Here is a 24,446-nt window from a genome sequence, read left to right as displayed (position 1 = left end):
TCCACTTGGAATGCAAGCTAGTAAGATCCTTAATTAGCATATTAAGCATCTTCTCCACTTTTTTGGAATTTAGCTGGAAAAAACTCAGGGCTCCAGTGAAACCCACTCAGCCAGGCTCATTAACTGCCATATTAAAGACAGGACTCTACTGAGACTTGTCCACTGTGGAGGAATGACAGTTAAACAGACATCCTTTAATTCTTTTGATATCAGTCATTCTACCCACAGCTGCAGTCATTCACCTCTGCCTTTACATGTCACAGTTATTGTGCATGTGTAGCTGATTTGTGTAGACAGCCTGTACAATATAATGCGCATATTATCCATGTTTAACAGTGTTATAAAAAGGTGATGGTATTCGTGTGATCGATGAGTCGATTTGCAGAGAGGGGCTACGTTTCTCTTTGCCTGGTATGTATATTGAAGCTATTTTGCTTATATTTAAACACAAATTTGGTGTTTAAACATATTGTAATTTTTTGACCTGTCTGTATTTTGTTTTTTACGCCCCCGCCCCCAGTCCCACCGAAGTCATGTCGAGTGGATCGAAATGAAAAGCTGTCACCCTGAAATTCCCTTAGACAAACGGCTGTAATTACTAGAATTAGTGAGCTATTTTGTCATTAGCCTCCTTATTGAAGGCGGCAGTAAAAAAAAGATAAATAAAGAAAATGATGGCTGTCGGCTGGAGTCTTGGGGGTGGGGGGGTTGGGTATAGACAACCCCCAACATTTAATTCAACATTTAATACTATAATGTAGTCCTGCTCCTACTCTACAAGCTCTGTAGCAGTGATTGTTTTGATTGTTATTGTGTACGATGACGGCTCGGCCATGAAAAGTCAACATGAATATAAATGCACTTTGTTAACATTATGATGGAAATGGCAGCTCGCTCTTTAATGCCTTATTTCACAACATTGATTACAGGGTGGGCATTCAAATAAATGAGCACAAAACAATGACTCGCAATCAGGACCGCGCGCTCTCATGAAAGGCTGCGGACAGATAAATGAATACTGCATACATATGTGGCCTATTGAAATTATATATATAAGTGACACATCAAGCCAAATTTGGCTGGTGGGGACAGTGCCTAAATGAGAAAAGAAGAGAAATAATCTTAACATGTAATTTAGTGCTGATTTCTGTTTGCGCAAAATGCGACACTCAATCTCTCAACATCATTAATAGTAGGTAATATTTACCATTCTCCTCTTTTCTGCCCAGTTTTAAGAGATAAAAGACATTGCTATGGTAATGAGAACGATAGAGAGGCATGAGATATAGGTCTGCAGAATGAATGTGCTGTAGAGCACAAGTTACTCAGGGAGATGAGTGAATTAAGTCCATGCTTTCTTACCTGCCTTGAAATAATTAAATTAAATGCCTATGAAGGGTAACCGTGGGCACTGGTGAATAGCGGGTATTGCTAGTATTATTATGGTCTTGGTTCATAATCGGTAGGTGATTCAAAGGCTGTAGTCTCATTGCTTGTGTTGTTGCGAAAGCGTAACCTACTATTTCCAGCCACTAAACAATAGAGTTATACTGTAGTATCCAGATTCAAGTGAAAAAAGCACACAGTGCTTAAAATTTTTAAGTGTTCTTGCAACAAGCAGTTTCCCCAGCATTTATTACTCCTTACTTACTCTTAAGATTCACTGTATAGACAGCATTATGATATTTTATGTAATTTAGGCTTCTCATGGTCTGCCAGTAACCTTGGAGTGTCTGATAAATCTTGGTAATGACATCGCAATTAGCACAATACCCGCCCTCCTGCCTTTTGGATCAAATACCATGGTCAAAATACAACCTAATACAATCCTAACCCAAAAACTCCACATTTCACTGTGCATTGTTCTGTGTCTGACAGTCTCCTATGATAATGTGCAAAAGGGAAATCAACATTATAATTTAAGATCTACCACAAACCATTGACCCAAGTATTTTGATATAACTGTTTATTTAGGTAGCTTGAAGTTGTTGAAGTGGGTAAAGTGCTTTGCGCCTCTCTAGGGTGTGCAGGGGTTCAGGGTCTGAAGGACGTTCTCTCGTACTCTTTCCTCACCACAGAACTCAAAGCTGCAACATGAAGAGAGAAGAGCAGAACTGAGTTGCATTAACATTCGCATTTGATGGAGAACTGCTGCCCTCTAGTGTGCATATGCACTTCCCTTTTTCTCAGCTTATTTAAAACTTGACATTTAAAACCCTGCAATTAAAGTCTTTACTTAAAATTTTACTTAACTATGTGCATTTATGTGTCTTTTTGTATGTTAAAATATAAATTACATTTCCACTGTTGGTAGCTTCCTTCTGAAGCCCCGAATGAATCCCAATGAGCCCCAAATGATTTGTGATGTTTAAAAACCATGTTTTCAGTTTGAGAATTCCACACATCTCAACAGTCCTATTCTGGAGCTACATTTCCTGAACCTCTGGAGTGCTAAGACCATCGTAACTTCAGCGAGAGAGAATTCAATATGACCCTTGAACAGATTAGGCCTCTGGACTGAGCCCCTGCTGTCTAAAGATAGCAATACACTAGCAATGCCCCTGAGCATGGATGGGAACCAAGCTCTCTCAGAGACTTTCAATAAGCTTACAGTGGTTTTGACTCACTGCAAAGAAAATTTGTCTAAAAGAGTGCAAATAAAAATAATATTAATGAATGACAAATAGGGGCTGTTGGAAAGTCATTTAAAAAAACACTGTGTCAAATAAAGTAATTATATCTTAGTGATCAATCAAACATACAGCTTCCTATCTTTCCCACGTTGCACCACCATCTTGGTAGCCCCAAACTTGGGTAGGAGGGGGTTCAAAATCTTGTTGTTCCAGAGGAACTTCATCTTGGTCACTTCGCCCACATCGATTTCTGTGTCGATGTAGACCTCGTAGGTTTTACCAGGAGAAAGTAAACCACTGTAGGGATTGACAAATGCGTGTATCATTGAATAATGGAAAAAATATTTGTGGCATATAGTTTGACAGTAGTGAGTTAATGTTAGCAACATGAAATAGAGCAGAATTAGACATATTTTTCTTTAACAATAATGCTTCATTATAAAAATCATTATAAGATGCTCTGTACTCACCTATGAACATCATATTGTCTTGAGTTGCCATTGGACCCATAGAGCGCTACCTTTATAAAGCCTGTGACTGTTCGGTCACCAGAAATTGTGATAGTTAACATGTAGCGATATCCTGGAATTGGGAAATGTCATGGAATCAATGGAAATAAATAAGAAAGAAAAACTTGAAACAGTATGTGTCACTGAAGTTACAGAACCACTGGGAAACACGCTGAGGTTTTTCATAAACTGACTGCTGTACAGTACAAAATACATTAAGTGCCGTGGTAACAGTGTGAGTATTTAGGGCATCCACACAGTGCTGCAGGAGAATTACATTAGGTAGCAAAGTGAGAAGTGAACCTTTGAGCACACAGTAGTTGCAATTACCATGCCCTGTCAGTTACCAGCTGCTGAAGTGTACATCATAAGGCTTAGATCACTGAGTTAAATCAGGCCGTGATTTGGCACCTTAGAGTAACTCACTCCACCTGGGGTATTTCAACCTCAGTTCTCCCATCACAATCACAGGCACATATAGTAAGTGCGACCAAAGTGACAGCTGCAGTCTTACGTGCAAAAGGCTTGGCCTCCCCGGTGTTCAGGTAGAACTTCAGTTTCTCCTGTCCGCTGGGCACTTTGAATTTGTCAGCATGGTGGCCCATGAAAGGGCATGTGCCCGTGGGGCATGGGAAGCACCGGCCCTGCGTGACACCCACCCGTTGTCATTCGTCCTCACTTGGTGATTGTGACTAAGCCAAGGAGCTGTCAGTACTTGCAGCTCTACACTTGACCTGTTTACAGGCGATGGGCTGCTTCCCAGTCACAGTCCAACAAAGATGATGCATAACAATGATTCCATCACCCTGCATCTATGAAACCTCTTCTCCCCAAACTGTTACTTGGAAACCGTGTTAAAACTAGTGAATTCCAAGTGTTCCTGGGCAGTAGGCACAACATTTTGGGTGTTCTGTTTTTAACTCTGCCTTTTACTTAATAAACACAGAAATTGGGATGGCAGTTTATAGAGCTTTATAGGGGGTGAATGATTGTGTTCATACCTCGTAACCAGGTTGATCAGCCTACAGGACTATTTATAATTTATATAATGAAAGTCCTTCCTTTCCTGTAGTGAGAGATTGTGCTTCTATGCTCCAAGAGTTTGACTGGGAAGTTGACTAAACCAGGAATAAGCTGTCATTAAGGAAGACAGCTGCACTAGGCTGGCCAGTGAGTAAGGGGGTCTGCACCTCCATGTTGAAACCAAACCCTCCACTGTGAGTTGCTTTCTAAAGCCAAAGATATGGCTCACAGATGTACTAGTGTCATGTGTGACAACAGGTGGCCCTCCATACCCAGTGTACCCAGCATGTATAAAAGTCCTCCAGTTTTAAAAGTCCACTTATGAAGTGAGGAATGGTTGTAATTTTTGACTGTGTGGTAGCCTGGAAACTTACAATCTCATCAAAGACCTCGTCACTGGAGCAGGGATACCCGAGGAAGCCCTCCGGGTTCAGGATGGTGTCATTGTAGAACTTGTAAGACCTCAGATGGTTGCAGGCTGCAAAGTCTCGGGTACCTGGTTAAGAAAGAACCCAACAACAGGGTAACTGTGTGTGCGTGTGTGTGTGTGTGTGTAGATTAGGTTTATATTATTTTATAGGGACCAAATGTCCCCTACAATGTAATAATGACCTGTTTCTTTGATGGTGAGGGGACCATTTTTCTGGTCCCCACAAAGATCTGTGAATGCAGTCAAAACAATAAAAATGCCAAAAGTCTCGTGTTTTTTTGGTTACTTTTGGTTAAGGTTAGGGCTGGGTAGGGGTTAATGTTGTTGTGATTAGAGTTATTCCCATAGAAATTAATGGAGAGTCCTCACAAAGATATAATTACAAACTTGTGTGTGTGTGTGTGTGTGTGTGTGTGCGTGTGTGTGGATGACATTGAGAGCTATAGTATGTGTGCACTACCACAGGCCTTCTAAGATCCCCAGCTATTTGGCCTCACTCCTACTTCATCTGTCCCATCAAAAGGAGCAGCTTCAGCTGTGCTCCCCCTTGGCATGGCATGAATTTTGCCACTTGACCCTTGCCATCCAACAGGCAGCTTCAATAACAGTGGGAGCTCTTTCTTTTTTTTCATGTGAACAGTCTTGAAGAGTAACTGAAATCTGAATTGGTAATGGTCTGTGTGCTGGGTTTCAGAAGTTTGCCCACTCAAATCCCTGGGTTGGGAGGCTGATGCCACCACTGGGTCCATGTGCAATTCCTTTAACCCTGATTTCTCCAGGTACTGGCTGACCCTTCTCTCTCCTATGTCAGTTTCACGAGGTGTAGTTATAACTTTGTGGCGACTATCCATGCATTTCTATGGGGAAAACCCTAATCCCAACAACGACCATAACCTCTACCCAGCCCTAACCTTAACCATAAGTAACCAAACTAAATAGGAGACTTTTAGCATTTTTTGTTTTTTTGATTGCATTTACAGCTCTTTGTGGGGACATGAAAAATGCTTCCCACACAAAAACAAAACAGGTTTTTATTACATTGTGGGTAACATTTGGTCCCCACAATGTAATATAAACATAAACCATTCCAGGTATTTTTTACATTTCACCACTGGTACTCTTAAATAATTAGTTAAATATCTCAATGAGGTATTGATTAGCCAAACAGTGGTTGACTCAAAAATATATCACTTTATTGAATTTGTTGCTGCAAATGCTGGAGTGATTCGATGAAAAGTTTTGAAATGGCTAAGCTAACACACTTTAACAGACATATCATAGTTTTACACCAACATGAAGATCATTTACATATAATTTTCTTTGACTCTCTGAGACTTGTGCAGATTACTGTAGCTGGGATTTCACCTTTCTGTGTGCTGTGTATTTAAACCTCCTGATGGCCTTTTTCTAATTAAATTCTCAGCAATGACACACATTTGCCACTGTACAGTAAAGACAATGCAGGTTCCTTATTCAAAAGCCAACCTTCCCAAATTCCATCAATGTCCACAATTTGCGAGAGGATATTCTTGTCACAGCCGGGCATCTGCTTGCCACCGTTGGGGTAGAAGTCGAGATGCCCCACTGCCTGGGCCATGCCAAATCCTGAAAGTGATTTCACCGATAAATAACAGATCATACTCACTGCATTTAGCTTATTGAGTTTAAACATATTTTTCTCTGTCATATAAAATCACTCAGTAATTAGGACAGCTTCCTCCAATGACCTTCCTGTAACCTGCTATATAAGATCCTGGTAAAATGTGAAACATACCAAGATATGGGATCATGGGCAGTGAGTCTGTATGAATGGTGTCCACAAACTTAGCATCGCTGGGGTCCAAACGCACCAACTCGGGGCATCCCTGAAAATATGGCTCCGCTGGGTCCAGACCTGTGTGACAAACAGACCTGGTTCAGTAGCTCTTTCACACTGTTTAATCATCATGTTCAGCAAGCCCAGATCATTTGCAATGAGCCTTGGAATGAATAATTCAGCACTGAGATTACTAACATTGAGTTGGACTACAGGAAGCAGGAATGTCTTATGTCTGTTATTCATAGATGTCAGAATCTAATGGAACCTGTCCTGCTCTGTGTGTTTTTTTTGAATCACTGGCAGTTTGCTCATATAGGGGGTGAGCTGAGCTGTTTTCAGTGCGAGGATCGGCCAGCATCCCAATGGCTTCTCCCTACCAGTGACGCGGCCAAGGTTGGGAACCCTGCGACCAACCTCCCCTGCACAGTGTGCACCCAGGCTGTGGCCGATGACATGAAACATCTCAGGCTTCTGTTTGTAGTGCGTCTGAATGGGACACACAAGCAGCAGTCTGTTATCCACCCCCCACGATAAGGGGGACCTCCAAGGTAGCCAGGTGTGTTTGATCTCCCTGAGAATGTTATCGTTTGCATGCAGGTGTGCTAGCGTGGGAAGATACCCATATGCTAATGGTGTGTGGAATTGATAGAGACCCATTTGGCCAGCATAATAATCATTTATTTATATTTCCTATACAATATATCAGTAGAGATTTTTGAGAGCTATTACCTAGTAGTAATAAAAATTACTTTTATAATAGCAAAGCAGATCATTTTCAATGTATAGTAGCATTCTCAGTAACATATATTCGCCATACATGCCACTGTTTGCCTTCTGTGCAAGGAATAAAATGACTATATTCTGTCTTAGAGTGTCTGTACATTAAGAATAGAAATGCAACCAATGGGCTCCGATCAGTAACTGTACATAGGTAAAAGGTATATACTTACCTGGAAGAGCTCAATCATATAGGCAACCTCTGCACCTACTACCCGGATGTTGTTGGCCGCCTGTGTATAAGTGGTCCTTCCTCCCCTCTTCCAGTCCACACAGATGCAGTTGATGTCCTCCACCAGGAGCATGGTCTGACAATACCAACCATCAGTAAGTGCATGAGCCAAGTTGCACGTGTTAATATGCTCCAACTGGAATCTCAGAACCCTACCAACTCAGAATACCTGCTTTTAATTTTGTCAGCAGGCCAACACACTTACTTGGGACTCAGGTTTTAGATTTCTACTTTATTCCTTAAGTCTGAGATTTAAACTAAATCTTTATGTGATATACATACCCTGCAAATTTCACACCCAGAAGTCAGACTGTTTGGGCTGTAGTATGATTTTTGGAATAATAAAATTATAATAATCAGTACAAAAACAATAGGAAACCTGCAGTGAACACTGCTTGGAACTATAAAGCTTGTCACAAGTAATGTAGCAATGCTGCATTAAATTACATTACATTTTTTACCCTTTTAAAGTTCAAAGTACATGAGTCAGAGAGGACAGCTGTGTTTGAAATGGGGGGGGGGGACACATCAGCAGAAATCACGTCGCATCCTCTGTGAAGCTTCTACAGATTTCAGCACGTCCGCATGACAAAAAAAAATCACATTACAATATTTTTGGGTCTTGCGATCATTGTTCGTAATGGTGCCTTTTGCTATTTCACGCATTTCTGCCATGATAGAGATGAAACATCCATCCATCCATTTTCCAAACCGCTTATCCTACTGGGTCGCGGGGGGTCCGGAGCCTATCCCAGAAGCAATGGGCACGAGGCAGGGAACAACCCAGGATGGGGGGCCAGCCCATCAGAGATGAAACAGATAAGGCAAATTAAAAGCAAGTTCCTTATCTTTCATTATGACTCTTGCGTGCCACTAAGGCCAATTCACTGCATATGCAGAGCACAAGGATGAAACATATACCTAACGAAGTTTCTAGTCCTATATCAGACAGTCATTTTATCACATAGATCAGTTTTTTTTGTTATTTTTGATTGCGAAACTGCACTCTGAACAGTCTTTATTATTTTAAAATGCTCTTAAAATATTTCATGCAATACATCCTTTCACAATGAGACTATTGCATGTGTGCTCACTGCCATGTCATAATATACATCATACTCCTCTCATCCCCCACACTGCTGGGGCAAATTTGGTCACCCCCAATGTCATTTACTTCTGACACCACTGGAGCTGTATGCTGCTTAATAAATTTTTGGGTGATGCACAAATTATATAAAATAAATGCAGATTCCTGCCCTACTCATAACTAGAAGGCAGGTTTCCTCTCAGACACACATACCTACCCTACACATATCCATAAACCAGGTTCGCTCTCAGAGAGACATACACCTACCCTACACATATCCAGAAGCCAGTTTTCCTCTCCTTGGTCAATGAATCCATGGATGATAAAACGGGTCATGTTTCCTCCTTCATAGTTTGATGATAGAAGAATGTCCTTGTTGGTACTTATTTCCTGTAGAATCGCAAGTACCAAGCAGTCATGTTAGTCAGTCTAAGTTAATTTCAGACAAAATGCTTAAAAGCCTTAATGTGTATGCTCATTTATTTCATAGCTCATATCTGTAATATATCCAAGCGTTATTCTTAAGATAAAGGAGGTGATCTTAAAAATTAGGATTTTGATGTGAAGTGTTCAGTAAACATGACAGTGATGGAGCGGTGAACTGTGCCCATTTGCCTGGAAGTTATCAGGGTTTTTTGCAGTGAAGAGCAAGAAGCGAGTGCCGATCTTTTCTGGGTCCCAGGGTAGGCGGGCAATGGGCCTCTCAGCCGTGTCAGACCAGGGCCTGTCATCCGTGAAACAGCCCAAGTTCTCATAACAGACCTCTGCCCCTGATGGAACATGCACAGCAGCAAGGTGATTGTGGACAACTGGATCGTCACACCCAGGCGTGATTTTAAATTTATGTTAGGAATCTCCAGCAGAAAAAGTGATGCAGTGATTTAAAAGACAAAGAAGGTCAATGTCATGTTTCCTATCATTATTGAGACATTCAGCAACTACCTTGGCTGGTGCAGTTCCATGTAAATAAATTAATCCTTCTAAATTAATTTATCCCCTGAAATAGAAAACCACCCATCTATAACTGGAGATTTCTATCTAAATGTACATTCACGCCATGGGTGGTGACATTGTCAGTGTTCGCTCTGGCTGCCCTGCCCGTGACACTAGCGAATGCTGGGGACGCTCTCTGATGTAGATGGACAAGGCTGGGACAAGGTCGTTCAGAACGGTCTTACAAATTTTAAAAGGGAATTGTGCCTACTGCCAATATGGTATAATTTGTCAAAGCGGATGAAATTATGTTAAGACAAACAGTACTGTTATGAATGAGTAACATTAACATTGCCAACGATTTGCATGGTTTTACATGCTTTGGCACCAAAATTAGTCTGCAATTTCCTTCCTTTTTTCACAAAAATACGTTATGCGCTTCACCCACTCATCTGGAACATCAATAATTTCAGACGCCTTGGTCGATGCCTGATTGTTTTGTTTTTATTTTAATGTTCGTGTACACAAACAGGGGCACATCATAAATAACTGGGTACCCCGCTATGGCAATGATCAGTCTTATGGAATGCTGCCGGGTATGACCTGTGAAGGAGAATAAGTCTCAATACGGTTTTTTCCCCCTTCTCCTTACAACAGCAAAAAACATCTGTTTTAATCCTGAGTGCAACACCTACCTGATATAAGTTATATCTTGGGTTAGTGCTGGACTTAATATTAATATTGGACTTCCGTGAAACATTCACATGGAAACAATTTGCAAGTGTGCATCGTTAATGTTCCTCTCAAATTCGGGAAAAATTAACTATGTAACAAGTGATTTATTAAAGATGTTTTGGAACGTGCACAGATCATGTATTTAATTTGCCCTTTGACAGAGCTTCCTTATTTGTTTACGGCACTCCATGCTTTAATGAAATTGATGAAACATGCTGATAACAATTACTTGAATGTAAAATCAAAGTATGTAGGTGAGAATGTGCCTAGATGATGTATATACTCATAGAAACCTATAAAAATGGAATTGTTTAAATGGTTCTATATTGGGCTGTCCGGCCTTGACTACTTTGCTCCTTTTACAATACTTGCTCCAAGTCAGACATATAATTCAGCATAACAGAAAAAACAATGAACCTCTTCATTGAAATTTTCACAAACTTTGAGTTTCACTAGTTATGATTAAAAGCCTAAATATTACCATATGGCAATGAATTAAATGCACTACAGACTGAACTCTTTGTCCTTGAAAAGTATTCGCCTAAGTACGTCTAAAGACCTTTATACAATTATATGTACAATTATACCGTATTGACGTGGTATAAAAATGCAGGTCTACATGGGTTTTTTAATCACGTATTTTTATGCCGCCTAAACACAGGCACTTTTACTGTGTCTAGAGCCTAAAAAAATGCAATGTGGAGACTTATTCTGTCCCTCACTTTATACCCTGATGCCGCTCCATACCGTTTCTCCTCTGTTGTGCTTGGGAAATGTTTGTTCGGAATAAAAGTTTGCACGCTTGTGTTCTGTGGTACTCTCTTTAATGGAGCATTTCTACATTCCTATTTGCCGCCGAACCTTGTCATACCTCATTGCCGAAAGCGTATCAAGTCCTACTCCAAAGTACCGAAGTAACAAAGAAGTACCCCCAGCTGGTTAGGTACTTTTGGTACTGCAACTTTTTTTTTCTAATGGTATTTCACTGGAAGTCAGTGGAAAAGGGAAAGTAACAAAATGTACCATAGAAAAAAGTATGGTACTTGGTGCAGTGGAAAAGCGCCCTTTGACGCTCACACCATCGCACTGATGCTTGCCGCCGGGCGATGCACTCTCCCATAGAGAATGAATGACTTCCGGTCACCGCTCGCAGTGTGAACATACCGTAACTGAATGGGCGATAAGTGCACATCAGTGCCTGAATCAACCACAGAGAAAAGCCATAAACAAGAACTGTCATGTGTGCTGGGAAGCACATAAATCGGTCAATAAACATTAAGACATTCAAAGCATGGAATGCGTTTTCAGATATCTTTTGGGGGTAATGTTGCTGTGCATTGCTGTACAAATAAGTGAATCGGGGCTATATTGCGTCCCTTTGGAAATCAGCTTGTTGGGAAAATGTGTGATTAACAGTGCCAACACTGATAGGCGAGCAGAAGAAGACATGGAAGACATGATCATTAGAAGCAGAATCCAACCACAAAGCTTAAGGACAAGAAGTACTGAGGAAAATAACATACAGGAAATTATATGACTGATTCAAACTGATGTCCTTTGCAGCTTACTGTCCCTTATGAACTACTCAGTGAAAGTAGCCATGAAATGGAGAGGATACACTCATATTTTTATATAGTAAAACTGCTGAAATCTGCCTTGAGATGAATGTTCTGTGGTCTTGGAACTGAAGGAAAAGGTAAAAAAGGGAACAGACTCCTGTTCTTTACCTTGAGCAAAGCCCAGCAAGAGAAGAGTGGCGCTCCACACCAGCAGCATCTGGAAAGCATCAGGACAATTGAAAGGCCATGAGTATCATTTATTTCGTGATACCTTGCTTAATGAAAACGACGAATAGGAGCAGTGTCGCAGCCATAACTTACCTTAACAGCTGTCCAGCACAAACCGCAGTCATGCTTGTTTTATAGGCAGATGGTTGCATAGCTGGGGTGGGAATGGACCAGGTGAGATGCGGGCAGTATCACCTGCCAAAGGTGGATAGGGGTGTTGGCAGGACAGGTAACCTTGGCTTAAAACCACCTTTGCTTTTACCCACTGGAGGCAACACGGTGCCAGCAGGCCATGCAAACTTGTGTCAGCTGGTACAGGCACTTGCCCAGCCAACGTTACTTTAGGATATAGAAGGCTTACATTGTTTATGGTTCACGTGCACAGAAAAATTAACCACTGAATACAGATTTCTGAGAGACAGAGGTGGAAAGTTCAGGTCCAGAAAGTACAAATACCGACCAAGATTTTGTTTCAACCAACCAGTTATGTATTCTGTAACTATGACTCTTTATTCTCAACTAGTTGGTTAAAACAAAGTCTTGGTCAGGATTACTACTTTCTGTGGATAATAATAATAATAATAATAATAATAATAATTTTTGTCTTGGGTATGATGGTAAAGTGCATCCGGCCCTACAAGCGGTCCTCCAACTTGCAGGGAAAAAAAATTTTGGGAGTTGGTGGTGGGATTAGCCTTCTGCTCTCTGCAAGAGTAGCTTTGCTGAAGCCACCCACAGGAAGGCTGCATGCATCATGAAGGGCATGGAGGAAAGCCTTCGGGAACCTCATCTCCAAAAGTTTCAAAACCATTGGAGAGTTAATAGGGTTCAGCTTGTTAGGGATCGGGGCTAGTGTGGTGCTCAGGTGTCGCCTGCTACATGGCTGCACTTGGGTCCCAGTATGAGGTGGTTCATCTGAGTAGGCATATGTAATGTCTTGTATCTCCAGCAAGATGACTGTCTTCCTCTGCTGTTGGGGGAGCTTTGTAAACTGCATTTCAGTGGTGTTACTCTCTGAGGTACGCAGACTGGGGAGTGGCCAGATCTCTGTAGGTGGATACACCTACTTTTGGTCTGGTCGCTCTGATGGCAGCCATACTCAGGGAGTAGATGTTGCTGTGTTGGGTTGGCTCTTCCCAGTGGTGTCTGCTGTCACTCCATTCAACGAGCATAAGGCACTCCTTGGGTGTCTTGTCTGTTGTCTGAGTGTATGCTCCATCCATGGTGAGTGATGAGGGAGGCCTTTTACTCACAACTTCACTTGGTGGTTGATGGGTGCCCGTGAGGTGACACACCTCTGGTCAATGCGTGACAATGCAATGCAACCACTGGCACTGATAGGCTATGAGGATTGTGTTGGTCCCCATGGGTCTGGAGACCAGCGTAAGAGTGGCTCCATGTTCCTTAACTATGCAAATGGTAAGGGGCTGTGGGTTGTTGGATCCTGGTTCTAATGCTCCGAGCCACAGCGTTGGATTTCATACTTCAATACTGGTGGTGCAGCAAAGGAGATTGATCACTTTTTCATGGACAGATGCATTGCAGGGTCTACAGAAGGGCCTAGTTTGTGAATTCTGACCACATATCTGTTGTTGCTGCTCTAAAGACTCAGCTGAGATCCAGTAGGCTACCACCTACTAGGAGAATGAGGCTGGACATCAGGCTGTTTCTGTTGAGTTTGCACGCAATTTGTTAGAGGAACTTGAGGCATGGGTGTGACTGCCGACTATAATGTGATGTGGGAGACCTTCCGTGATAAGACCTTGAATTTTGCCAAGGGTTGTGTTGGTGCTGCCAGTGTTTCCAGAAGGAGATGTTTCATGTTGCAGGGCACCCTGGATATTATCGAGAAGAGCTGTAATGCACAACTTTCTGGCAACTCCAGTCTGTACCAGGAGCTGAGGAGAATGACTGTGAGGGCAGATAAGGAGGCAACTGTTAGACGAATCTGTGAGAAGGTGACACACCATCTGTGGTCTAGTGACCCATATCCTGTTTACAAATGACTTGAAACATTATGTACATCAGAATTTGTTCCTCAGAGACTTGCAGTCAGGGTGGGTGATGGAATGGTCCTTACAGATGACACTGCAGTTGTGACCCGCTGGCCCGGCTACTTTGATCTGTTGTTTTAAGCTGACACTCCAGCTAGTATATTGGACATCTCTGGGTCCACGATTCTTGAGGCTGGTCCTCTAATCAGCTGTGAACTACACAATCTCACTGAGATTACAGGGTGGTGAATCAGCTTGGGGTTGGGAGGGACGCAGGGAACTGTGGTGTTTGGGGTAAACTTCTCCAGGCTTGTGGTAAGGCTGTCCTCGTGGCATTGCTTCCATTTGTGAGTCAGCTATCATCCCAAATAACAGGAAAATGGGACTTGTAGTCCTTATCTGGATAGGGAAGGGTAATCGCCTGGATTGTGGCAAGTGACCAGAGGAGTCTGGTTATATGCCTAAGAAGTCTACCATTGACCGCACCCTAGTACTGAGGGTTCACATGGAGCTCAAGCACAAAAATTGGCAGATGTTTCCCTGAGGGTGATCCAGCTTGCAGGATCCTCATTGCTGAGGACCCAAGCGGCTGGACCAGACCAATGGGATGTCCATGTAACACTTGGCTGTGGCACATGGATGGCCATTTCTGGAGGGTGAGACTGGATCGTTCAAATCAATTTTGTCTAGAATGTTCATACACATGAGTCAGACTTTCCAGATACACACATTCTGCCATCAGGTTTGTTTCTAGACAACACAATGTTTGCTTGGGAAGTTGTGTCCAGTTTCAGGTCCTGTACTTTTGGTATGGTTCATTTGGTACTTTACCTTTTCCATTGACTTCCAGACAAGTACCAGTACCAGACGAGTACCAGTACCATCTGAAGGTTCTCATCGAGCCCAAATGTGAATATCAGCAGTGTTTCTATGTAGGAAATGCCTCCTATTGTCACGCCCCACTCGTCCTCTCCTCCCATGTGCCACACCCCCTCGTTAACCTCGTGTGGAATCCCAGTGTCATTAGCTGTTTTGAGTTGTTTTCATTAGTCCTATATATTTAAGTCTGCATCAAAGTATGTTTCCCCAGTCCTGTCAATGAAGTCGCTACCTGTATTGCCCAATGTTCTTAGGTATTTTCCTCAATAAATCCCTCATTTCCCGAATCTCTGTCTCCCTGCTCCTGCTTCCCCGATGTGTGACATGACACCTATACTGGACGTTGTCCTTCTCATTGTTTTTTTCTTCAACAGACAAGTATACAAGAAAGAGGAAACACTCGGCCATAGTTGAAAAAACACCTTCAGAGCAATCTAAATATAATGCACTGCAGAAATGACATAATTGTTGCACAGACCAAATATACAAATTAAGTAGTACAGAAATGACTTGCTTGTTAATGCTAATTGGTAATACTCTATAGATTAAAGATATCATGGCTCTTAACTGCTTTCTGATTTTGAGTCATATTTATAGAGCTACAATGTTGTTTAATTTCACACTACTCATTGTCTCCTGTTGTATGGGCACGGATGATAGTTATTTTATTTATCATTTTATTTTTTATTTATTGCTTATTTTCTTCCAGATGACACCTGATGGTGCAGCAATTAACTTCACATTACATTTGTGGATTTTTCAGCTGGTGGACAAAAATCCACAAATAAACAGGAAGGAAGTCACAAACGTAACATGATCCACTAACAGACAATATGTGATCCACAAATGTCCAAAAAACATTTTGTTCCGTTTTTTTTTTTTAAATGATTCCACTGCACAAATAAAAACACATTTATGTATTTATTATGTATTTGTTTTTTCTTCCTACATGTCAGTGGACAAAAATCCTCAAATAAATAGGAGCGAAGTCACAAATGTAAAGTGATCCAGAAATACACAGAACGTGATCCACAAATGTGCAAAACTCGCTTCATGTGAACACATTTCATCTCCATACATTTGTAGATATGATTTTACACAGCCACCTTTTATTTTTGATGTGAGAACTTTCTGTGGGAAATGTGAATTTGGAAGCGAAGCAGCGCGTTAAATTGGTAAATTACAAATGTCACGTGTTGTCTAATTTTGATTGCTACTGTAAAACTGTAAATATATGCAAACTGCTAGTGTCACAGTCACGTCACATACATGACGAACGTCACACGTAAGGAGAAGGGGCTAAACACATATACACACTAGTTAACACATATACACCAATGGAGGACACTTTGCCCCAAATAATCCTTATCTGACTCAACCAAGCCACCTGATATAAAAATAGGGCACCAGGACCCCCCCCCCCCCCCCCAAATTCGGTTCTGACTAGTTCTGCTGATATGACACGCACCCCGGACAGCTGAAGGCTTGTATTTTTCCAGTTTATTATACAATAAAGAAAAACACATAAGAAATTCACTACTGGCTAGCAAAACAGTAAAAAACAGTAACTATTCCAATAAAAGAATCCCTTTGCAGTCCACTATTGAGTCGGTGCCACCAGGCAATGTCCATGAGGCAGTTGTTCCCTCAATGGCCCTTTTGTCAGCCCCAGGCCTTTCATGGCGACACAAGAACAAGGCAGACAAGTGAGGACTCCGCTAGCAGCACAACAACCAAGGATTTGCATCACAAAACTCATTTATCCCTTTAAAACCACCTTTTACAGATACTCAGGTTTGTCACGGCAAAATCCACACTTCACACACTTCCCACCGCAGAGCACTGCAATAATAATCACACGGAAACACAAACCACCCATGCACACTCACTACATCAAGAAGCACAGTGCCAAGGTATCTACTAAAAGGAGGGCCCACATCCTAATCGCTGCCACCCTTAACTGAGTGACCCCAAAACGAAGCCCAGATCGGGCACCGACTCAACGTAATGATCTGCTAAGGACAAAAGGGCTTTCAATTAGCTCAACACAGGAGACTGCCCAGTACTCCCCCCCTCCGGCGTCAATGCGTCTCCCTCTTCTCAGCATCGTCTCTCTTACTCTCCCGACTCCACCCTCCTGCACTGCTCTCCAGGATCGAGCAGGTCCACTCTTCTTTGCCGCACCCCCCATTACTTCTCCTCCCTCGGCTCTGGTCTTCCTGCAAACACCTGTCTCCGGTGTTCCCCCTGAGTCAGTCCTCTCTGTCTCCCGGTTGCTGCATGCTCCAGAAAACACCAACTGTGCCACCTTTTCTCCCACAAACGCCTCCTTCTTCCCATTCGCCATGCAAAGTTGCGACGCAAATTTAAAAAATAGCTCATTACATTAGCAACTGGCACATCTGAAACCATGCATCTGAATGGTTTCAGCTATCTGAGCTGTTAACAGCAGGTTTTGGTAAATGTGCCGCAGTTCAGCAGTAAAAAATTAATATTGTAGCACCGTTGGGCACATGCCGGATCCCCGCTGGCGCCGACCCTTCTTCCGCGCCTTAAGGAGACCTAGCACAGCTTCCAGGGGGTCCATGCCCAGTGGCTCCCACAGCCAGGCTCCCTTCTCTGAGGACTCCAGTGCAAGGGGCTGCTGGAGACGTCTGGTAGTGCAGCCTTCTCCTGGCCCCGGTCCCCCTTCTTTCTACCCCGCTTACGGCCCAGATATGTTGTGGGGCAGGCAGGTCCAGCCGCGGGACCTCCTGCTCGCAGGGTTGTGCAGCCCTGCACAGCAGCAGCAGCCGTTCACCCTGCTCCTGAGCTTTTTTCAGGACATCCACCTTTTGCAGCCCGCTCCATTCCTCTTCCAGCTGGGCCTCCAAGTCATGACAGTCACCTGACTGTGAGGGGATGGTCAAAACCTGATAAATAGCAATGCATTCTTATCTGCACATTGTCAGATTGTCAAGAGGCTTTGCTCAAACATCATCTCCACTGAGGGAACCACTTTGCTCTGCAGCTAAAATAATACATATTGCACCTGGGCCTACAGAGATGGCAGTGAATTATGTCCATGACATACACTCAGTGACCAAAAAAGTGGTGCAAATTAAATGAATCTGCATGTGGTGAAAGGTCATGTGACTGTATCGCAATGAGTATAACATCGGATCAAATGGAAAACAGAGTTGGTAGTATCACTACCGGAGATACCTATGGCTTCCAATGCCATGATGCCAGGAGTAATGCTGGTGTGTCTCTCCAGAACATTGGCAGTATTGGTCCTCTCCCTTCGGTGCTGGCGTATGCGCACATGGCAGTCATCCATGGTAATAAAGAACCGAGATACATCGCTAAACATGGCACGATGCCACTCATCATCAGTCCATGCCTACCGGTTACCGCACCACTTCAAACAGAGCCGTCTGTGCTGGTGTTAACGGCAGCTTATGCATGGGATGGTGAACCCATAGTCCGGCTGATGCCAGTCGTTCAGATACAGTGTGGGATGACACAAGGTGTTGTAGAGAGTCCAATACCTGTGTGTGGATGGCAGACGCAGATGTCAGGGGTTAGGTAACTCTTGCATACAATACGATGACCCTCCTTTGGTGTGGTCTGTCTTGGGTGAATGGAACCTTCACGATGGGCGTAGGTGCCCATTGGTTCCAACATCGAGCGACTGTGACATCTGCATACCCCACATGCCGGGCAATTGCACGATACGACCACCCAGCCCCATGCAAACTCACAATGTAACCCCTTTCAAACTCCAGTCCTGATAATGTTGTCTAATGCGTCTATGAGGCATCCTCTGTGTCTGGTGGATAGAAGTGCAAGCTCTTGCAAATCAAATAATTTACATGCCCATTCCTATTCTGCACGTGTACCAAAATACGCGTATATATCCAAATCGGACCAATACTTCCGGGTGTTTTTTTGTCACTGAGAATAAAATCATCATTTGAACCATTGATTCCAAACTCAGTTCAGAAAATCTTTCTGTATATGACCAACCTTGACAGAAGACACCTCACACCTCTGCGGCCCGGGTTCGAGTCTCCGCCTGGGTCACATGTGTGTGGAGTTTGCATGTTCTCCCCATGTCGTCGTGGGGTTTTTCCAGGTAATCCGGTTTCCCCCCACAGTCCAAAAACATGCTGAGGCTAATTGGAGTTGCTAAATTGCCCATAGGTGTGTATGTGTGAGTGACTGGTGTGTGAGTGTGCCCTGTGATGGGCTGGCCCCCCATCCTGGGTTGTTCCCTGCCTCGTGCCCATTGATTCTGGGATAGGCTCCGGACCCCCCGCGACTCAGTAGGATAAGCGGTTTGGAAAATGAATGGATGGATGGATTGTCCTCCTTCTGTATATTTTCAAGAGTTATCATATTTGACAAATGGGAAACAAAACCTGCTAGACGGCGGAGGGACAACTTGGCAGCAATAAGAACCGTGTGGGAGAAGTGGGTTGAGCTTCCACTTTGTATAATCCTGGATCCAGTGTGACTGTGGATGATCACCTCATTGGACCTTATGGACACCTTATTGAAAGGCCTCTGCCCTTTCAGGCAGTATACAGTATCCAGCCCTGCAATGTACAAAATCAAAATGTTGACTGCATGCGATGCCACTTCCTCCTATGCATGGAATATGCAAATCTACACAGCAAAGGCAAAAGGTGGAACCTCAGAGAGAAACCAGGGAATGTGGGTGATGTTGGACTTGATGCAGGGCCTCAGTAGCCACAGCATCACCTGCGATCATTTTTTTTGCATCATATAACCTGGGACAAGAACTATTCAAAAAAGAACATAAGAACATAAGAAATTTACAAACGAGAGGAGGCCATTCGACCCATCAAGCTCGTTTGGAGAGAACTTAACTAATAGCTCAAAGTTGTTAAAATCTTATCCAGCTCTGATTTAAAGGAACCGAGGGTTTTAGCTTGCGCTACACTAGCAGGAAGACTATTCCATACTCTAACCAGGGACGGATTACGGACCGGGCCAGCGGGGCCGCTGCCCAGGGGCCCTTGGGGTGCAGGGGGCCCGTGGGGCCCCTAGCCCAAAACAATTTGCAACGCTTATCAACAATGTATTTTCGTTTGTCTATTTTAGAGGGCCTACATTCTTTGATCCTCTGCCTACAAGGGCCCCTGACCCTATAGGGAGGGCGTTTGGCTGCCAAGGGCCCTTGAATTGTGGTGGTTGTGGTGGTGGTGCTGGTGGTGGTGGTTTGGGGGGGGGGCCCTCGCGAACGTTTTGCCCAGGGGCCCACACAACCCATAATCCATCCCTGACTCTAACTACAGGCTATGTAAAGACGTGCTTCCTCAAATTCATTTTAAAATGTTCTCCCACTAATTTTCACTTATGGCCACGAGGTCTAGTATTTAAACTAATATTGAAATATTCAATTCAGCCTATTGGCTGAACAGCATCCAGACCTGTTAGAACCTTATATACCTGGATCATGCCCCTCCCTTTGTCTCCTTTGCTTGAAGCTAAACAGATCACACAACTCAGCTAACCTCTCCTCATAAGACATTCCTCTAAGACCAGGAATCATTCTCATAGCCCTACATTGCACCCTTTCCAAGGCAGCAATGTCCTTCTTAAGGTATGGTGACCAAACCTGCACACAATATTCTAGGTGGGGTCTTACCAAGGAATTATATAATCGTAGCATCACTTCCCTTGTCTTAAACTCCACACACCTAGAGATGTAACCCAACATCCTATTGAACTTTTTTATTGCTTCCCCATACTGGAAAGAGTGGGACAAGGAAGCATCAACATGCACACCAAGATCTTTCTCGTAATACGCTACCTTTATTTCAGTGGAACCCATAAAATATCCGTACTTTATATTTCTGCTGCCTGCATGGATAACCTTGCATTTATCTACATTAAATTTTATCTGCCAGGTATCAGCTCGCTAATTTAATCCAGATCCTGTTGTAGCTTCTCCGCTGCTAGATCAGTATCTGCTACACCATCCACCTTGGTGTCATCTGCAAATTTAACCAGCTTACTGTATGTATTGGTGTCGATATCGTTAATGTAAATTAAGAACAATGGTGATCCTAAAAATTGAACCCTGCGGTACCCCACTATGAATGCAGACCCACTGTGACATTGTGACTCTAATAACTATCCGCTGCTTGCTGTCAGTTAACCAGTTTTCGATCCAAGCTGCTACAGTTCCTAAAATCCCTGCAGCTTTGAGCTTAAGCAAGAGGCATTTCTGGGGGACAACATCAAAGACCTTGTGGAAATCTAAGTAGCTGAGTATGGTTAGAAGTCACACAAAACAGAACCAGAGCTGATAAAAGAGATTGAGGCTTTTTCAGAAGGAATTACACTGGTGATCATGTTTGGAGACAGACATAGTGTTTCATTTGTCAAAATCAGGGCATAATTGTTGTTGACTCCTAAAATGCCATTTTTTAAGTAGTGGTTTTGTGGTTCTATTTGTGGTGTACGGTCACAACAGAGGAGTCAGACCCCATAATGCAGTGTCCAACTGGTTTAATGAGCAAAGCAGAAACAAGCAGGGTCAAAGGGAGAATCTGAAGTCATGGTCGTGAGGCAGGGAAGAGGGTGGCGTCCAGGAAGGTCAGTCCTACTTGGAGTGACGGGACAAGACGACGATGGGAAGGGGGACACGAAGCAGATGGAGGAGCAGGGCAGGATGGAGCAGGCAGGTAGGGCAGGCAGGAGAAGGCAGGTGGATGGAACAGGCGAGACAGACAGGGCAGGTGGAACAGCAGGGCAGGATGGAGCAGGCAGGGGAAGGCAGGGGAAGGCAGGTGGATGGAACAGGCGAGACAGACAGGGCAGGTGGAACAGCAGGGCAGGACACAGCAGTCAGGGCGATCGGGGAAAACAAGAGACAGAGAATTGCTCAGTATGGCACATTAGAACAATGGCAACAATACTTCGCAATGAGCCTAGGACTTCGACAGCTTTATGACACAGAATGATTAGCTGACGATTGCCTGCCAGTGCTCGGTCCCGCCCTCTTGGGCGTGACACTATTTGTAATTGATGAAATCATTCGTCCAGCATTATTTCATAATTATTTTGCTGTTTTTGTCAAAATAAATGGAAATATGCAGGCTTTGTTGTTTCCTATTTTGTATTAATAACTTAATTTAAAGTTTGATCTCAATCTAGCTGACAAGCGATGTACGGATTGGATGTACATAACATGCAATGTTGATATCATTACAGACGCTCCTCTATTTACGAACTTTCAGACATACGAACGAAGAGGACTTTAAGTCCAAAATGTGTTCATTAGGCTCCCATTTCCTGTCCGGAACATCAATTTTTTTTCTGCACGCCAATTCCACCAAGTACGACTTCTGGCCACATACACCCAGCATCCTAGTTCTTTGTACTTGCATATACCCTCAAAAATGATGTTGCATATACCCTTAAAATGATGTATTTATGTTTAATAATGACTTAGGAACATTTCAAGTTACAACCAACCGTTCAGAACATATCTCGTTTGCGAGTAGAGAAGCATCTGTATTGCACATCACCCAGCCCTATAATATACTCTTGCCATTTTTCAAGTTCAGTACAAAATACTCGCTTCGCATTGTGACGTCATTCAGTGTCGGTACCAATGATTTATGCCAGTGGAAAACCAACACCTTGAATTACTGTACTTTTGGTTATTTTCTTGAAGTACTAAAAATATGGTGCCTGGCATAGTGGAAAAGCGCCCTTTTATGTACTGTGCACTGGCAACCCATCCAAGGTGTCCCCCTGCCTCGTTTTCTGCGCTGCCGGGGACAGGTTTCAGCCCTTCCCATGACCCTGACCAGGATAAGTGTATGGAAAATGGATTTAGTATGCTAAGTCTCCAACAAAATACGCTGGCGACAGAGAGGGGCCATGGACTGTGCTATTGTTGTTGTACTTTAAGTTCCACCTTCATCTGAGAGAGTGTTATAATAAGAGAAATACAAAAATAATGTTTAAATTCTAATATAGGATGATGTTCATTCTGATGCAGGTCTTGGTGTAGAAGCTGCAAAAAATGGCAGCACTATTAATGAAGACAATGTCAGCATTTGACAGATTTCTGAACCCAGTGTTATACCAGCCTGGGTAAATCTTTGCCAGATAGGGCTTTGGTCTTGGAAAAACACTTAAAGAGTAATCATGGAGTCGGCTGCTTTGAGGACCAGTATAAGCCCATCTGAAAATATCCCCCAGATGCTTTTCTTTTCTGAAACTCTTAAACAAATAGAGATGAATTAAAAGTGTCTGGGTTTGGGGGGCGTGTAAGACAGAAAATATTTATGCTTAAATCACCAATGTTATGTACAGTTTGGTTGGTTTTCTACCTGTAGCTTTGAGCAGAGCTATTTCCTGCCTGTGGCCCTTTAGATAAATTGCACCATCTGAGCTATGAGCTCCTCTATACTGGCTTTGTGGATAACACTAATATGCTAAGCTGTCAGTCTGAGTGCTGGACCTTTGTTCGGTTACACACTGGAGTGTATAGGGGTTAACTACGATGCTACAATGCATGCATGTGTTTGAGTGTACATATTGTCGCTGTCTGATATCCACTTTTTGATGATTGTGACTTTTTACTATAGATGAAAAACCTCCATTCTCCTGTGTCTACTAATGGTGTTTGACATCTAATTGACCAATGAAAAGATTTTTATGAAGTCATCTATTGAAGTAGCTTATACGGCATTTTTGAACTAGTTAACATTTGTGTTCATGGTGGTCGGTTGTATGGATTACTTTATATGTCTAATTTTAACAACTTAATGTTTATGGTAGCTAGCTCACATCATTCAAGATTCAAAGCATTTATTGTCATATGTACAGCAGAACATATGCAAGTCCTTGCAGCTGATCACATAGACTAACAAAAACACACACCATGGTAGTTTCTATGTGCAATATTTCTTATTTTCTAAATTTCTTCAATTTCTCTGTGCAATGACATTTTTTCCTTGGTGTCCACACAAAATGCCGAGGTACAATATGATAGAAAAAATAGTAAATAAATACTTTGAAGTGTAATGTGCAAAAGAGCTTAATGTGCAAAAAATTACAGTATGAGGTAGGTGTTGATGCCCATTAATCATGCTCCTGTTGGCTGTTATGGAATCTAATGGCAGTGGGGAAGAAGGAGTTGTTGAGTCGGGAGGGCAGAAATGTGAACAGTCTGTCTGTGGGGACTTTGAGGATGGAGGTAGCTCTCCTCTGCACTCTGCAATGGTAAATGCTCTGAGAAGAGGGCAGCAGAGTCCTGATGATCATCTCCGCAGTCTTCACCATTCTCTGCAGGCGTTTACAGTCCGTAGCTGTAGTGCTGCCGTACCACGCGGTGGTGCAGCTGGTCAGGGTGCTCTCCACAATGCAGCTGTAGAAGTTGCTGAGGATCTTGGCTGACATAAGGAACTTCCTCAGCCTCCTCAGGAAGTACAGCCGCTGTTGAGCCTTCTTGACCAGCAGTGTGTTGTTCAGTGTCCAGCTGAGGTCCTCACTGATGTGGACGCCCAGGTACTTAGAGCTGCTCACCTTCTCCACTTCGAGCTCCCGGATGAACAGTGGCTGATGAGGCCTCCTCCTCT

At 43.1% G+C, this 24,446-nt stretch overlaps 1 protein-coding gene across 1 annotated transcript; it reads right to left on the bottom strand.

Annotated features, from left to right (window-relative positions):
* Nucleotides 1–1,951: 1,951 nt before the first annotated feature.
* Nucleotides 1,952–11,958, bottom strand: LOC125739068 (inactive pancreatic lipase-related protein 1-like). Its single transcript, XM_049008798.1, has 12 exons — nucleotides 11,906–11,958; nucleotides 9,126–9,280; nucleotides 8,778–8,900; nucleotides 7,365–7,499; nucleotides 6,792–6,900; nucleotides 6,370–6,489; nucleotides 6,081–6,200; nucleotides 4,540–4,661; nucleotides 3,657–3,786; nucleotides 3,104–3,215; nucleotides 2,763–2,930; nucleotides 1,952–2,087 (listed from the first exon to the last, which is right to left on the bottom strand). Exons 1-12 carry the CDS (start codon nucleotides 11,952–11,954, stop codon nucleotides 2,018–2,020), a joined length of 1,413 nt encoding a protein of 470 aa, XP_048864755.1. The 5' UTR covers nucleotides 11,955–11,958; the 3' UTR covers nucleotides 1,952–2,017.
* Nucleotides 11,959–24,446: the final 12,488 nt, after the last annotated feature.

Source organism: Brienomyrus brachyistius, chromosome 3 (genome assembly GCF_023856365.1).
Source record: "Brienomyrus brachyistius isolate T26 chromosome 3, BBRACH_0.4, whole genome shotgun sequence".
NCBI classification, from domain to species: Eukaryota; Metazoa; Chordata; class Actinopteri; order Osteoglossiformes; family Mormyridae; genus Brienomyrus; species Brienomyrus brachyistius.
This window is presented reverse-complemented; position numbering and strand designations above follow the sequence as displayed.

Coding starts and splice junctions, on each gene's coding strand:
- LOC125739068 (XM_049008798.1), bottom strand. CDS start 11,954: ATGCTGCTGGTGTGGAGCGCCACTCTTCTCTTGCTGGGCTTTGCTCAA. Junction 3,787..4,539: donor ACGAGGTCTTTGATGAGATT/GTAAGTTTCCAG, acceptor GGTGTCACGCAG/GGCCGGTGCTTCCCATGCCC. Junction 2,088..2,762: donor CGTGGGAAAGATAGGAAGCT/GTATGTTTGATT, acceptor TTCATGTTGCAG/CTTTGAGTTCTGTGGTGAGG.